This window comes from Telmatherina bonti (genome assembly GCF_933228915.1).
Source record: "Telmatherina bonti genome assembly, chromosome: 2".
In the NCBI taxonomy this organism is placed as follows: Eukaryota; Metazoa; Chordata; class Actinopteri; order Atheriniformes; family Telmatherinidae; genus Telmatherina; species Telmatherina bonti.
In genome coordinates, this window is record NC_136620.1 from 10,749,257 (window position 1) to 10,765,117 (window position 15,861).

The 15,861-nt window shown below is 38.4% G+C and overlaps 1 protein-coding gene across 1 annotated transcript; it reads left to right on the plus strand.

The window, feature by feature from the left end:
* Positions 1–2,073: 2,073 nt before the first annotated feature.
* On the plus strand, positions 2,074–11,035 carry lcat (lecithin-cholesterol acyltransferase; the record flags this gene model as incomplete). Its single annotated transcript, XM_079252144.1, has 7 exons — positions 2,074–2,224; positions 4,597–4,753; positions 4,893–5,008; positions 5,154–5,249; positions 7,696–7,920; positions 8,089–8,284; positions 10,672–11,035. 7 exons carry the CDS (start codon positions 2,074–2,076, stop codon positions 11,033–11,035), a joined length of 1,305 nt encoding a protein of 434 aa, XP_079108270.1.
* Between the last annotated feature and the right edge of the window lie 4,826 nt (positions 11,036–15,861).

A 15,861-nucleotide genomic window follows, 5' to 3' on the forward strand; every position in this document is an offset into this window, starting at 1 on the left:
TAACACTTTTTTGTAGTAACATTTACATCATTGTGAGTTTAATAAAACACTTCATGGTACTACCATTTAAATATTAAAACGATAAGATGTAAGTCATGTCAGAATTGATAAAATCATTATAGTGTAATGGTAGGAAAGGCCAATTTACCTATTTAAAATATTGTGTTGGCCAAAATATAGGCCTACCTCGAATTTACTACCTTGCTTTTGATTAAAAAAAGGTTTAAATATTTGTACTATGACCCACTCTGGGCTCCCAGGCTTGGATATACTGTCCTTCTGTTTAAAAGCATTGAAATGCATTTAATTGACTGCCCTGTTTTATACTGACTGCTGACTTTCTTAAACTAATCTGATGTAGGTGTTAGGTTTAGGTATAGATATAGGTTGATAACCTTAAATAATAAATGTTATTTTAATTAATGTTTACTGCAGCAAAATGTATTAAAAATAAAAACACTGAATGTGTACTCTTTTCAGCTCAAGGGTCTAGTCTAGCCTTTGCATTGTCATTAAATTTATAAAATGTTATGTATAATGTAAAACATTTCGGCTGACAGCCACACTAATTCCCAGCAAATTGTCATCTTTGTTTTTCAGACTGAAATGACTGCAGTTCAAGTTCTGCGGGTTTACCAACGCCATGGAAGCCGTTCAGCTGAAACATTATCGGCCACATCAGAGAGGTTCAACACGGCTTTGCAAACACAGGGACAGCTGCACTTTCAGAACCATCAGTGCTTTGAAATCACATCTTTCACGATTGCATAGGACTGTCCAACTGTCCTTTTTTCATGTGCACAAGTTGTCTTCCATTTTTCTTATATTGATAAAAGCACAAGCTGTTTTTTTATTTGCCTTTTTATTCGATTCAATGCCGGTAGTTTAAATAAAACTAAGGTTTTGATGATGTATGTTGAATCTGTAATTATTTATGCATTTGATTAGAAGTGATTGAAATTAAATTATGAAGTTATGTTACATTAGCAATGTGCAATTTTAAATTACTCTTAAATTATTCTGCTATATTAACTTAATCAAATTCAAGTGGATTTTGTGAAAGAATTTGAGTTATTACAGTGTAAAATGATAAATTATTACAACTTATTAAAGAGTTAGAGCAAGTAAGGATTAAAAGTTGGAACAGTTACCAGAACTAAAGATGAAAAGTTATTACAATATAAAATTATAATTTAGTGGAACTTACAATTGAGTTGTAAAAAAATCCTAATTTAGAGTTGAGCAAACTCAAAAGCAAAACTTAAAATATTTAGTTTCGCTGTTCAACTTAAAATTTTATCGAAGTTTGTTGCCTTGAAATTTTAAGTTCACCCAGCTTTTTCTTTTTTACAGTGTAGTGTTAGCAGCCACTATTGACTTAAAAGTAAATTTGACTGCCAAACTTCAGAACATACCTGTTTGTTATTCTACATGACATACATTCACATTACGCAAATGGAAACTTCCAGTGAAAGTTGTTAATTTCTCTCCAGAAGGTGGATTTTCCAGGGCCAGTGAAGTGAGCAGCAGCTGTCTGGAAAGTTTGGGCTCTCCGGAGACGCACAGCTGGAGGTGGAGAGGAAGCAACTCATCTCATGCAAATGTGTTTCTTCACAACTCTTTTAACACTTCTTCAGTTCTTTCTTAACAAATTTCAAGAAGTCCCCCGTGATTAATTTAAAGCGTAAAGTGTCTTTTCTTTGTAAAACATTTTCTTAAAACTCCTGTCCTCTTGGCCTGCACCCTGTCAATCATTTACGTCCTGCTGTGAAGATAAATTCGGGTGATTGGGAGGAATCAATAGGGCAGTGAGTAACCTGTACACGTTTTATTTGACGTTCAGTGTGAGTAAGTGGTCAACCTTCCTGTAAAAAAAAAAACCTGCTTTCGGAAATTAAAACACATATGCTGCATCACATATGGTGAATTTAGGGTGTTGTGAGTGTGTGTGACCTCGTTTTTCTTTATTTTCCCCCTTTTCCCCCTGTGCCCGCCCGCCTCTGCCTCCGCCTCCGGCTGCTCGTGGGCAGACACAAAGCTCCGTCCGCGCGCCGCCGCCGCCTGACAGTGAAGATGGGGTCCTCGCGACGCTGCTGCCCGGCGCTGCTCGCCGTCTTTTTGCTGCTGCTTCATCACTCCGCAGCTTTCTGGATCGTCAACGTTATCTTCCCACCCAAAGCCAAAGCCAAACTACCCAGCAACAGCACTTCGCCGCTCATCATCGGTAAGTGCTGAGAGGGGAGGAAGAGGAGGAGGAAGAAGAGGTTAATTCAGTTCATTTCGCCTAAATCTAAAATGAGGGAGAAAAAAGCGCTGCTGATACATGTTTACAGTTTAATATGGTCCTCGGAAAGCTTTTAATTTGTTTTTAAAGTCAAAGAAAAAAGCCCACATAAGAAGGATTAAATATGAGACATGTCATCTAATCTGAATGACAGGATAATTATTTTTCACATGCTTATCAGGACTTTTTGCATGTTATTCTTAAGTTTCACCAATCCTCAAACTGCATCAATGCAATGATGCTCTTCTTGTTCATCAGTTACAGAAAATATAACTTCATCAAATCATTCAAACAATCCCACTGATATTTGGATTCTTCTTTCATCGAACACAGAAGCAGATCACATGTGACTGAGAATCAGCTTGAGTTTGATGGAGTGTTATCAGATTTGACACAAGGATGCTAAAAACACCTGAGTGTGGGCAGCATTGCTCCTCTGGAAGGGAACCAACTGGAGGAAAAGCTGCCAAGTTCAGAGTAGATAAACAACTACTCATCATGAGGTCAGAGGACAGTTTCACACATGTCAAAAACAGGTATATTCATGTCCCTTTCCCCAAAGCTGGTGGACAAGTTGGTTCCAGGAATTCAGAGTAAATTACGTGTAGCTTTAAAGAAAAAAAACAAAACAAAACCTAGCCTTACACACCAGCTGCTTGACTCTTTTCATTTGTTTAAAATATTTGTACTTCAGGAGGGTTTTGTGTAATCTGGGAATCATATGTTTATTTGATGACTTTTACCTCCTGTTATACTTGAGTCACAGTCAAAAACTCTTTGTTCAAACATAGATAATCAGCTATAAGAACATGAGGTGAAGGACAATCAAAGAGAGTTGAACAACAATGGAGACATAGGAGACATCAGCTAACATTTTAGGCCCTTACACTTAGTACTAACAAACCCGACTCTTTAACCTCATTCTGTCCAGCATCATGCAAAGCAGAATGATGGTCTGGCTGCCGAGTTATACCGAACATATCTGCTTTGCAAATAAGGATAGAAAGGAAATTAAGATTTGTAGAAAAGGCTCTCCTTGACTTTTAATCTGTTTATCACTGAATTGCATATTAATGCTGGACCTGGTAATAGGAAACAAAGGGGGAGAGCAAGCAGAACAACAAACACAATGCAAAAATAGAAAAAAACAGTAGTAATAAGGATCAGGACCCAAACAAACAAACAAAAAAACAAAACAAATAAACAACAAACAACAACAAAAAGACATCCAGCTGCTACACATGTAAAGAAATGTAACAGAAAACATCCTTTGGCCTCTCGGTAAACAAAGCAGAGAATCATGAAGAGCACCCACAGGAGCCAAACTGAGGAAAACAACAACTACATCACTAGCAAGAAGTAAATGAAAACATCTCTCCAGCTTTTGGTGATAAACGTGCAGAGAAACACAGGATTTTGCTGCTCTTTAACAAAATATCTGCTTATTTATAATTTGATTCAAAATAACAACTTAAAATATGCAACAGGGCAACAAGAAATACCTGGAAAAGTGATGAAAATCAAAGAAAAAACACCTGGAACGGTTTAAACATTGTTCAGTTGTTAGGTTCTTTTCAGAAATATCATTATTTAAAGATTTTCTAAAAGGTAAGAACTGATTTACTACTCTGGAGGATTCATTCATTCATTTTCTTAACCACTTTGTCCAATCAAGGGTTGCGGGGAGCAATTGTCGGGCGAGAGGCGGGGTAACCGTGGATTCACCTTCAGTCCACCACAGGGCCAATTCTGAAAGATGTACAACACATTTTAGACAGAGTCACAGATTAAAGAAAAATATTTCGCAATATAAAAATAAAGCTGAAAATTGTCTGATTAACCTGAATGTTAAATTTCTTATTGGAAACCATGGATGCCAGGCTATGTCAGAACACACAATAAAACCAGTTTGCAAGCTTGTTATTTGCTCTAAAACAGCAAGGACATGAATGAAACATGAGCTGCCATCCAGACGAGGTGTTTTCAGGGAAGGTCTTGCTCATTTTAATGAAACAACCCATCTTCTGCACGTTTTATAAAACTGTTATTAGTTTTCAAGATCTGATTATTCTTATTTATACTAAGTCTGTCTAAATATTAAGTTTGCATGCATTGCAGATTATTACATTTGGTTTTTTTTGACGTTTTAAGCCATCGACATTGTATTGGGAAACTAAGCTGTTGCAACTTGCTTAGTTTTTAGTCAGTATTTGATAAAAACTTGTATTCTGTAGATACTCTGTATTCCACTTGATTTGCTTTTGCTGCTCAATATGCTGATGTAAAGTGTGTTTCTGTCATTTCATTCTCAGTTCCTGGGAATTTAGGGAATCGTCTGGAAGCTAAAATAGACAAGCAGACCCTGGTCCACTGGATGTGCTACAAGAAAAGCGAACACTGGTTCCCACTGTGGATCGACCTCAACATGTTCATGCCTATAGGCGTTGACTGCTGGATTGATAACATCAGGTATCCTGACCGCTCTGACGGTGGAGTTAATACAGATTTCAGTATTCCCGTGCAGAATAAAGGCTTTTTGACTGTGAATTTCCCATATTTCTGTTGTTTCTGCCAACACTGAGATCCACAGTTGTCCTGTTTCTCCCAGACTTGTTTACAACAGAACAACTCGGCGGTCATCGAACTCACCAGGAGTGCAGGTGCGGGTACCAGGATTTGGGCAGACTTACCCCATAGAGTATCTTGACTTTAACAAACTAGCTGGTGAGAGAAATACATGTTTACTGCTTCATTTTAAGGCTCTAGAGTCTGTTGAATTTTCATGCATTATGCACAATAAAAGACACTAAACCATCAATGGCCGTCTCCTTTAGAATGAAATGCATTTACTGCTTTTTTTCCCCTGCAGGTTATTTTTTCACAATGGTGCAACATTTGGTCAACGTGGGCCACGTCCGGAACGAGACGGTCCGTGGAGCTCCCTATGACTGGAGGTTAGCTCCGAGTAAGTAGCAGAACCTGACAGAACCTGTTAACTGCTTTACATCCAGCACGCATGTATGAGTTATCTGAAGAAAAAATGCAGTTAGCTTGTGTTTGCATGGAATGCAAAACGTCCACAAGATAGGAAAAGAAGCCTGGAGAGCAATACATATCTAGTATAAGAAGGTTGTGTTGCTGGTTTGATAAATTAGCAGTTTTTTTCAGATAAAAGTAAATAAAAATGACAGCTTTTGGCTGAGCGCTGGGATGCAAGACACCCAGGTCCTCAATACTGCTTTCATATTGTGAACTAATAGCCCGTTCTGTTTTATTGTGATCATTTCTGTTTGTTTCATCATGAGACTGTAACCCACAGATACCAGCTAGAGTGTGATTCTGCCGTTTTCTTGCACAGAATAATTTCTGCACAGAATAATTTCTGCACATGTGGTTGGTGGTTTGAAAATTAGCATGAATCGCAACACCAACTGCTTTCTGACAAAATACCAATATTTTCCACAAGTAATACTTCTGAAAAGACACTGGATGCAGTTCTTGTATGTGTGTGTGGGTGTTTTCTGGAAACGAGAAATATGCTACATAGTCAAATATGGTTCACTGAGGTCCACCAGAATGTTTGTTGGCCGACAGCAACTAGTCGAACCAGTGTGCAATGTTCACAATCCACCTTCGGAAAAGAAGACATGGAGTAGAACAAGATCAGCTCTTGCTTTGAGGAGAGACTTTAAGTTTGTTACATCCTCCACAAGAAGTGAGAACATTTTTCTTGTTCTCGAGGCTCGGAGAAGAAAATAATGTCATTTTTTTCTGGCGGACGTGTTTGAAGACAGTTCTCGACACATCGGGCTGGCAGAACTTTTTGCTTGCAGGGCTCCAAGAAGTTTCATGTGATTGGTCGGACATTTGAGGTGGGCGTGGTTAATACAGAAAAAGCATGAAGCGGAGTTGCTGCTTCTGTGTTTTTGCTGTTGCAGGTAAAACGGATTGTTTTGATAAAACAGCTGATTGACGTGGTGAGAAAGTACGAACATTTTTACATGTGGCATTAAAACACTCGGACCCAGCCGCGTGCACAACCCGCCCTGCCGCGGGTGAAGTTGGTTGTTAAATATGAAACTAGAAAAGCACTCGGAGACCAGAAACATCTGCCAAGTACAATGTTAACCCTTTATGGGGCAAGGGACTATTTTTGATCACTTCGTTTTCTTTCATATTTAGCATGAAACAATTTTTTTTGTTAATATAACAACAGGGTGGAGGTCTTGGTTCATACCAGAAGGACAATTTTAGGTTAAAATTTCTAATTTGAATGTATTTCATTGAGTGCCCTATAAAGGGTTAAATCACAGTGCATACCAAGCAGCAACCTCCAGCGGTTAAAAGTGAAGCCTATGCGGAAGTGTATAAAACTGCAGTTCCCCCTTCATCCACTAGGGGCTGCAAAACAGAGCAAATCCCCATAGACTCCCATGTTAAAAAGACCAACTTCACAGCAGAAATAAACAAGTTTACAGCCTGGTTCAAAAATCCATTTTAGGTTTAATAGGTCAGATTTACTTTCATGACAACCGTGGGGGGGGGGGATTTTTTTCTAACTCTCCCGTTTAAAAGTAATTTAATCTCGAAATTCGACATATTTAGGGGCGTGTCCTTTTGATTGACAGGTACCCGATCTCCCGCTTCAAGTAAAAAAGAACTAGAACATCTGCGGTTTTTAGCCAGTTAACAACGTGACTTAGCTTTTTTTTAGCCAACTTACCTCCGTTAGCTGGTTAGCGCCTGTTATCTCCGGGTTAGCTCGGTTAGCTAACCGAGCTAATTAAAAAATTTGAGTTCGCTCGATGTCAATCATCCACCATGACGCTCACAGCCCCCCTCTCAGCTCCACCTCTTTGCCCATATTTGTATTTTCCCAGTGAGACGACACGCATGCCCCTGCCAAGATGGCCATGGTAGGAACCGCCCACCGAGCTTCAATTTAGTTCTTCAGAAACCTACGGATGACATCACAGAGGCTCCGCCCATCTTTTTATATACAGTCTATGATTCCAACTGATGAGTGCCGGCAGGTCAGGGAAGAAAAACATGACAGGAGCAAAAGTTTTACTCATGTTTTATCCCCCTAAACATCTCTGTCTTCAGTTAATGTGCTGCCTAAAAGCTGTCAGAGACAAGGGGAAATCATCTGCTCTTTGGGAAGAACCTTTTTGTTTTTTAGTCAAGCATAAATGTCTTCCAAATGTGCCTGCTTCCAATAAAAACTAAGCTCTGTTCTGATTGGTCAGCTTCATCAGTCTGATCAGTTCAAACTCAAAATTTAGGACCAGCTTTAGTTTTGTGGAGGCTTTAAACTTGTTGCGCTTGATATGATTTTTTTTCTTGCAGTACTGGCTGTTAGGGTCTCTTGTAAAGCTGGTTTTTAAAGAACAGTCCTGTTATCGCCACAGATGAGAACACAGAGTACTTCACAAGGCTGCGGGACCTGGTCGAGGAGATGTACGACCAGTATCGGAAACCTGTTTACCTGCTGGGACACAGCATGGGCTGCCACTACGTCCTCTACTTTCTCAACCACCAGCCTCAGGCCTGGAAGGACAAGTACATCAAGGGCTTCATTTCCCTAGGGGCACCATGGGGGGGTGCTGTTAAAGCACTCAGGGTCCTGGCTTCAGGTAACGGCAAAATGCTGGATAAAAAATAATACAACAAAAAAACTCAAAAGAATAACAAAGAAAATGTTCCTACAAGTATCACACAATCATTTAAATCATCAACAAGCATCATTTTGTTGTCATTAAACCCTGACGGTATTTTTAACTTTCTGTTAAAATGCATTGCAGGTGAAAATGACGGCATCCCCATGATTTCTAACATTAAGATCCGCGAGGAGCAGAGAATGGTAACAACTAATCCCTGGATGCTGCCATTTGAGGATATTTGGCCAAAGGACCATGTCTTCATCTCCACGCCAACGTTCAACTACACCAACCGGGACTACCAGCGCTTCTTCACAGACATCAGCTTCGAGGATGGCTGGTAACACACAGCTTTCATGTTCTTACAGAGCTTTGCTCAACCAAAGATGCATCAATTTATTTATTGGATTTGAGCAAAGTTTTTGACTGAGTTTTGCCTTTAAAGGTGGAGTATGTAAGATTTTCAATATTTAAAAAAAATTAACTAAAAAAAAAAAAAAAAACAAAAACTACAATCATAATTAGATAGTTTTTTTTAAAATGTAGGTTCCAGTCTGTTCATATTTGATGTGTTATTAAATTACAAGTTTAATTAATGACAAAGACCCTTCTTGAATGTTTGCCTACCAGTAAAAAAGTGCTTTTTGTCATTTGTCATTAATTAAACTTGTAATTTAATAACGCATCAAATATGGACAGACTGAAACCTACATGTTCAAAAAACTATCTAATTATGATTGTAGTTATTTTATCAGTTAATTTTTTTTAAATATTGAAAATCTTACATACTCCACCTATAAGGTGCTCTACTGAACTTTGGCAGGTTTTCTCAGCGAGACGTTCTAGCGACGGCTAATTCGGTATCCATCCTACCCAGTGGTGGACTGAGACGAACAGATTTGCCCAAACATTTGAGCCTAGAGAGGTCCAGATACGATCATGCACAACACAAATCTTTCTTCTCCCTTTAATGTGAATATCGACTGTGCAACTTCTTAAAATCACAACTATGCAGTGAGTTTGCAGGAATCAGTCAGCATAAACATGTTTGTTAATAAAAATTAAACATTTATATTCCAGCACAAGGATGAATATTGGAGCAGCATTCGTCTGACTTTGTGTTTCAGGAAGGAGAAAATAGAACAGAGGAGAAATGATGGATCAGATGAAAGCTGTTCATCGACTCTTTGTCGTCTTTCAACTGGAAAGTTAGGAGGTCGATTCCAGGCTTCCCATTAGTTATGTGTCGAAGTGTCCTGAACACTGAACCCCAAGTTGCCGATGGGCCTGTTGGGATATGAGTGTGTGTGAATGTGACATGTAGCGTAAAGCGCTTTGAGTGGTCAGCATGACTGGAAAAGTGCTATATAAGTACAAGCCCATTTATACCATTTAAAGACTGAAGGGAGATTTTCTTCTTTTTCACAGAAACATGCAGTCAAGTCGAGAATTCTCTGATAAAGAGCCAGATTAACATATGGACTTATGTGTAGGCTAAATACATAAAATACTTGTTTAATATGGTCAGGGTTTGTGGGTGTGTTGACCCAAATGCAGGGCAGATGAGATGCAGGAATAAGATTTGATCCACAAACTAAACTGAAGACAAGACAAGACGGACACATAACAAGCAGACAATAAACCAGCACTGAGAACAGAAACCAAGAGGTATAAATACAACCAGAAACAGAAAAACACACAGGAGTATTGAATGGACTACCTGAAACCAGGTGAACGAACGAACGGCAAAACGGGGAAACAAGACACGAGGAAACTAAACAAGGAAAACGACTAAATAAAGCAGGGAACCAGAACTACAAAGACAACACAAACTCCACATCATGACATCATCTCTGTATATCGTCCATCAACACCAGCATGTAAAACAAATATCTGCCCATTAACCATAAACCGATAGGCTGGTAGAGAACATCAGAAAGCAGCTGGCTCACCAAGAATGTTGGTGGATGATGGTTAAAAATCATCCTCTCACTTTCAACAAGAGATTTTGTTCAGGAAGACAAAAGAACTAAATTTAACTGGTGAACATTACCAGTTAACCAGTTGTTCTCCTGCTGGAAACTCTGACCACCTGTTTTCAGCAATGACACTGTAACCACTGTCTCGGGTGGACTCACAAAGAGCCGGAGACCGCAGAGCGAATAAGGTGAAGAAATGCACATGACAGATGTGACATTGAACAAGTCCGGAAGCTCTAAGGTCAGAAAGTGACGTAATGCATCTTAAAGGTGATTAATCTGGCTTTGCTTTTTATTGATAATAAAAGACCCAAGTTAGAATAAGATAAAACGTTTACTGTTTTTATACCACGACTGATTAATTTGACTCAAGTGTGTTGGAGCAGGGATACACTGAAAGCTTGCAGGATTGTGACTGTTCAAGTATAGATAGAGCTGGACATCCGGCTTTTCAGGCAGTAAAAGAATCTAAATGATAGAAAATTGCTTAAATCACGTTTTTTCTTGGAGCTTTTATGTTATTTACCTTATTTATTGCTACAACTTCAACCCTGTTGACTCCTTAACAGTGAGAATATCTGTTTTCCAAAAGCCTGCAGCAGTTGCTGTTTATGGGAGGTTGCAGGTGTGTTGGCTGACCTGTAGGGGGAGCTGTTCTCAATCTGATGGAGAAGTCTGCTCACATTTTTAATGCTTTTTTTCTTCATCATAAGGGGAAAAAATGACAACTTTTTTGTTGTGATTGCAGGTACATGTGGGAGGACACTAAGAACCTGACTGGTGCTCTTGAGCCGCCTGGCGTGGAGGTGTGGTGCATGTATGGTGTGGGGCTTCCAACAGCTGTAACACATATTTACGATGAGGAGTTTCCCAACGGGGACCCGGTAGACTTTGTTTACGCAGACGGGGATGACACAGTGGACAGCTTCAGCATGAGTCAGTGCAAACGTTGGGCGGGGCAGCAGGAAAAGCCCGTCCATGTGACAGAGTACCGAGGCCTGGCACACCTGGATATGGTCTTCCATGAAAAAGTGCTCAATCAAATCCAGCAGATCCTTGAGGGCAACTCAGACACCCCCAACGAGGTCGACGTCCGGCTTGATACAAAATAGCAGCAGTTAAACAACACAGTTGACTTTTACTGTAAATGTGTTCACATTTTGGATAAAAACACACCAGTGCCTCCTTTTCTTCTCAAATAGGTGCAAAAGCTCCAGATAACTGTGGACTTGAGGGTCTAACGCTGACCCCTGTCTGTCATTTCTAGTTAATGTTGCTGTTTCTGCTTTACATTTGGTGAAGTTATTGACAGCTGGTAGTCATGGTAAAAGAGGCTGTAGTTGTAGTTCATCTTTATCTAATCTTGTTGGTTTATGTATCTCTAATAGATACCTTATCTGTGTTATTTTTAATATACACACAAAGTCTATATATGTATGTTTTGTTTACAGTTTATGTATTTGTATGATTCAGGAGCCGGACGCTGCATTTTGGTTAAGTTCAGGGAAAAGAGAAGGGAAACTTATCCCACAGCAGCAAAGGGCTCATTCTTTCTTTCACTGGTCTTTTAATAACGTAACAATGTTTATAAAATCACTTTTTTTAAAATAAACTATTAGCTTCTATTAAAAAAAAACAAAACAAAAAACAATAAAAGTTTTCCCTTTTTTTGCAGTTTTGAAAAAGAAAAGAAAGACTTCACAAACTAAAGACTGTTTTTGCATCCAGTCCAGATTTGTTCATTTATTTTCAGGATTTTAAACGGCAACATATTTCAAGGTGGTTTTATTAATAAAAAAAAAAAAGTAAAATAACAGCAGATTTTTTCCTGCTGTGACAGATATGAACAGTAAAGTTGTGTAACAGAGTGATATAGTATGACCTCTGCTGCTTTATGGCTCAATAAATTCCAGGCTTTACTGTAGCGTCTTTCCTCTGCTCTTTGGTTCTGTGTTTTGACTCAACTTTATTCATAAAGCCCTTTAAAAAAAAAAAAAGCTTTAAACAGTACTTTTAAACAAAGTACAGCACATAATTTTTTAAAGCTATGCTTAAAAGATTTAATAAAGGTGGGTTCTGGTACTGTGCTCTCACGTTCAGCCTATCATAAAGAAGTCACACAGCTTCTCACCAGGAAGGTGAATCTGAAATAATTCCCCTCATGCTGGGAAAGCTCCGATTCTTTAAAAGAAAAAGTACTAAAAAAAAAAAAACTGACCACAGCTCTTGTGGTGTGGACATAAAAACAGGAGAACTTTTTTCAAAAGGTTAATTAAAAAGAACTAGGAACACGTCCCTGCTGTCTGAAAGAGCCCACTGACATTTAAATGTAGAGAAAAATAATTAATAAATAAATCAAATTTACTCTTTTTAGTGTTGATAACAGCTTGAAAGTCTTGAGCAGCTCTTCATTTCTCTTTGTTTGCAAGGAAACGGGTCCTTCGCTGAACTGAAACATGCAAACGGTCCAATAACTCCTGCATCGTTTTTACTCCAGTCTGTCAAATAGAGAATGTTTTTTTCTCCACCACTAAAATCCATATTTCACTGTCAGCCACAAATAAAACTGATTCATCCATTTTCTTAACTCCAACTCAGGGGCTCAGCTGGAGTCTATCCCAGTAATCATCATGCCAACCATTCATCACATCTAGGGAGGAATTAGAGAAACCAATTAACCTAACATGTGTGGGTATGGATGGTGGGAGGAAGCTGGAGTACCCAGAGAGAACCACACATACACGGGGAGAACATCTCAGAAAGGCCACCCAGCTGGGACTCAAACCACCAACCATCATGCTGTGAGTGTGAGCACTAACCACTATACCACCGTGTAGCGCAACATGACACTGAAGCAGGAAAAATAAAAGGTTTAAAAGATAAAAGTTACTTTTTTGTTCTGCAGATTTTACATCATGGCATAAAGACAATTAGATTTAGGTTCAAATCAATATTTCTATGCAGAAGTTATAAATATCGCCACCTCTGGCATGTTCTTGCTAAAGGTGACGGGAAGTTGCTGTTGTGTAAAAATGCAGACTCCTCTCATTTAGTAACAGGAAGCAGTTGTAACTATTTATTTCCAAAGTTTTTCCACTTCTTTATTTTTTTCAACGCTTTTTGAACCCTTTTACACAAGCTTTTTTTTAAATTTATTTAAGCAGTCTTTAGGAATAATTCTCCAGGTTTCATTAAGGACTTTTAAAAAAGTCTTCTTTGCGTGATGACAGCCTGGTTTTGCTCCATTCTCAGTCGAGACGTCTGCTGCAGTCATGTTGAGGTCCAACCTCTGGGAAGGATTCATCACTCCATCAGACCTGTTGCCACTGATTTTCTCTCCAGTTATGTGTCATTTACCTCTGCCTTGTCTCTCTGCTTCCCTTACTAAAGAATGGTTTCTAGACAACTAAGTTTCCATGGCGACCATGTCGAATGAGGGTTCAGAATAAAGTAGATCAGCTGAAGGTCCAGATGCATCTCTCAGAACCTGTGTCAGATCTTTCCTGGATTTTATCCTATTTAAGGACATCATTTTCAGATCCTGTTCATTTGCTGTAAACGGTTCTGCAGTCCTGACACTTCCTCTTCACTTTTTCCACACATTTTTAACAACACAATTCAAATTTTCTGCTAATACGTCCATGAGAATCACCTTGTTAAGATAAAACATCTTTTTTTTTTTCTGTCAAATTAAGTTAATGTATGGAGAGCCACTGATCCAAAATACGTGAAAATATGGAATTCACTACTGAAGAACATTAAATTTACCACTGACCTAAAAACTTTAAAATATTATTAAAAAGACTATTTTTCAAAAGTAAGTCTATATCATAATTCAAATGATAATTATTTTTCAAATCATAATTATGAGGGTTTGGTGATTAAAGTATAATTAAAGTATAATAAATACAAATGAATGTGTAATAGAGTAAACAAATTGATAATATGGATAGAGGTGAACTAGAAGATTTGCATTATAGATAATCAAATATATAGGTTGATATCCAATTATGAGTAAGTGTATTTTTGTGAATGAATAGTTTATATGATACGATGTAACATGAATGGACATGACATGCATGCGTTTAGGATGTAAAAATGGATGTAAAGAGATGGATTTGAATATGTAATTAGCTTCTATTCCAGGATTAAACTGAAGTGCTGATGTAATTTTTACAAGTTTTGTTTTGATGTTATAATTGTACCGGACCCCAGGAAGAATAACTGTAGCTTGCTACAGCTAATGGGGATCCTAAATAAACTAAACTAAACTAAACTAAGCTAAACTAAACAAAACTAAACTAAACTAAACTAAACTGAACTGAACTAAACTAAACTTGAAAAAGATTACAAGAAAGTTGGTCTGCTTGGAAGTGAAGTATTTTTCCAAACATAATGCTTTTGCAACATAAAAATCTGACTTTTCTTTTTGTTTTCTAACATTTTACACACTTTTTTTTCAAGGTTGCTATTGTTGGAAAAAATAAGTTTAAAGAGCAATACAGTTGATTATGTCTCCTCCGTGTCAAAGGTCAACCTTCAAGGCCGGATTATCCAATGGGCATTATGGGTACGGGCCCAGGGGCCCAGACCCTCTCGGGGCCCATGTGGGGTTCATGTAAAACAAACACCAGCAGTTTGGACATGAAAGAATATGTACAGAAAAGCCAGATAGTTACACCACAGTGTCTAGAGCAGGGGTCGGCAACCCAAAAGGTTGAAAGAGCCATATTGGACCAAAAAACAAAAACAAATATGTCCAGAGCCGCAAAAAATTAAAAGCCTAATATAACCCTTATCATGAAGGCAACACATGCTTTATGTATCTATATTAGCCTACAATCAAAATGACTAAGTTGGCTACAAATCCATAATGAGCCTTAATGATAAAATGTTTATTTTCCCCGCTGCGCATCCTGTAGAGAATGACGCGCCACGTGACTACTCTGTTGTTCGATGCCGCGTCATGTTTAACTTCATTACTATATTAATGAGTTATGTTTCGTTGCTTTGATGAAATTAAAAAAATGCAATATAGAAATCAGATTTTTTTATGTCATTTTTATTTTGAGGATTCGAAAAAAAACCCAACAAAATGGAATGTGCATAACGCGCCCCTTATCTGGGCAACAAACAGAGCGCAATAAAACGCAGCCTGCATTTATAAAAAATAAACCAATAAATCAAATTAATACAGTTTGATTTCTGTGCAAATGCCAAGCAAGTCAGTGCAAGGGTAAAACGCAGCAGCATCGTCTTCTCTTTAGACACGCAACCAATGCGGCTAGCCTCCGACCTGAGCACCATTACCAAGTGTCATTCCAGATATATACTGACAAAAATCAGAAATCATTTTTATAAAAACATCCACTTTGTTACTCAGTCTGTGTCTATGAAGGATTATGTTCTTACCCGTTTAATGTGACTTCTGTTTTCGGACATCACTGGTCAGCTTCTCAACATCGGACATGTAAGATGTAACTTGTGCTGAATTAATGTCCTTGATTTGCTGATCGGTGATGTTGCCGCCATTTTAATGGCCCTTTCCTTCGCTGTCTTAGCGGAGAGGGACTTTGTTTTTGAAGTTAGCAAATACGTGTCCTGATATATTGATGACTGACTTCATGTAGTCACCATCTGTGAACGGTTTTCTACGCTTTATTATCTCCCGGGTTGCAACAAAACTTGCAGCAGTAGTGGAGTTTGGAGATGCAATCCACTTAAATCTATTTTTGCGCTTCTCAAATTTCTCCAGAAGTAATGCAATCGCACTTTTTGTGTCACTCCCAACTGGTTACTGGCTGCAAATGTAGCAAGCTTTCCCTGGAAATGTCTTTCCACATGACTCTTTTTGTTATTTGACAACTTCTCGCTCCAGAGCAAACATTCAGGCAATCCTTCCGCATTGGCAATAAATGCAAATGATTTGGTCCAAGAA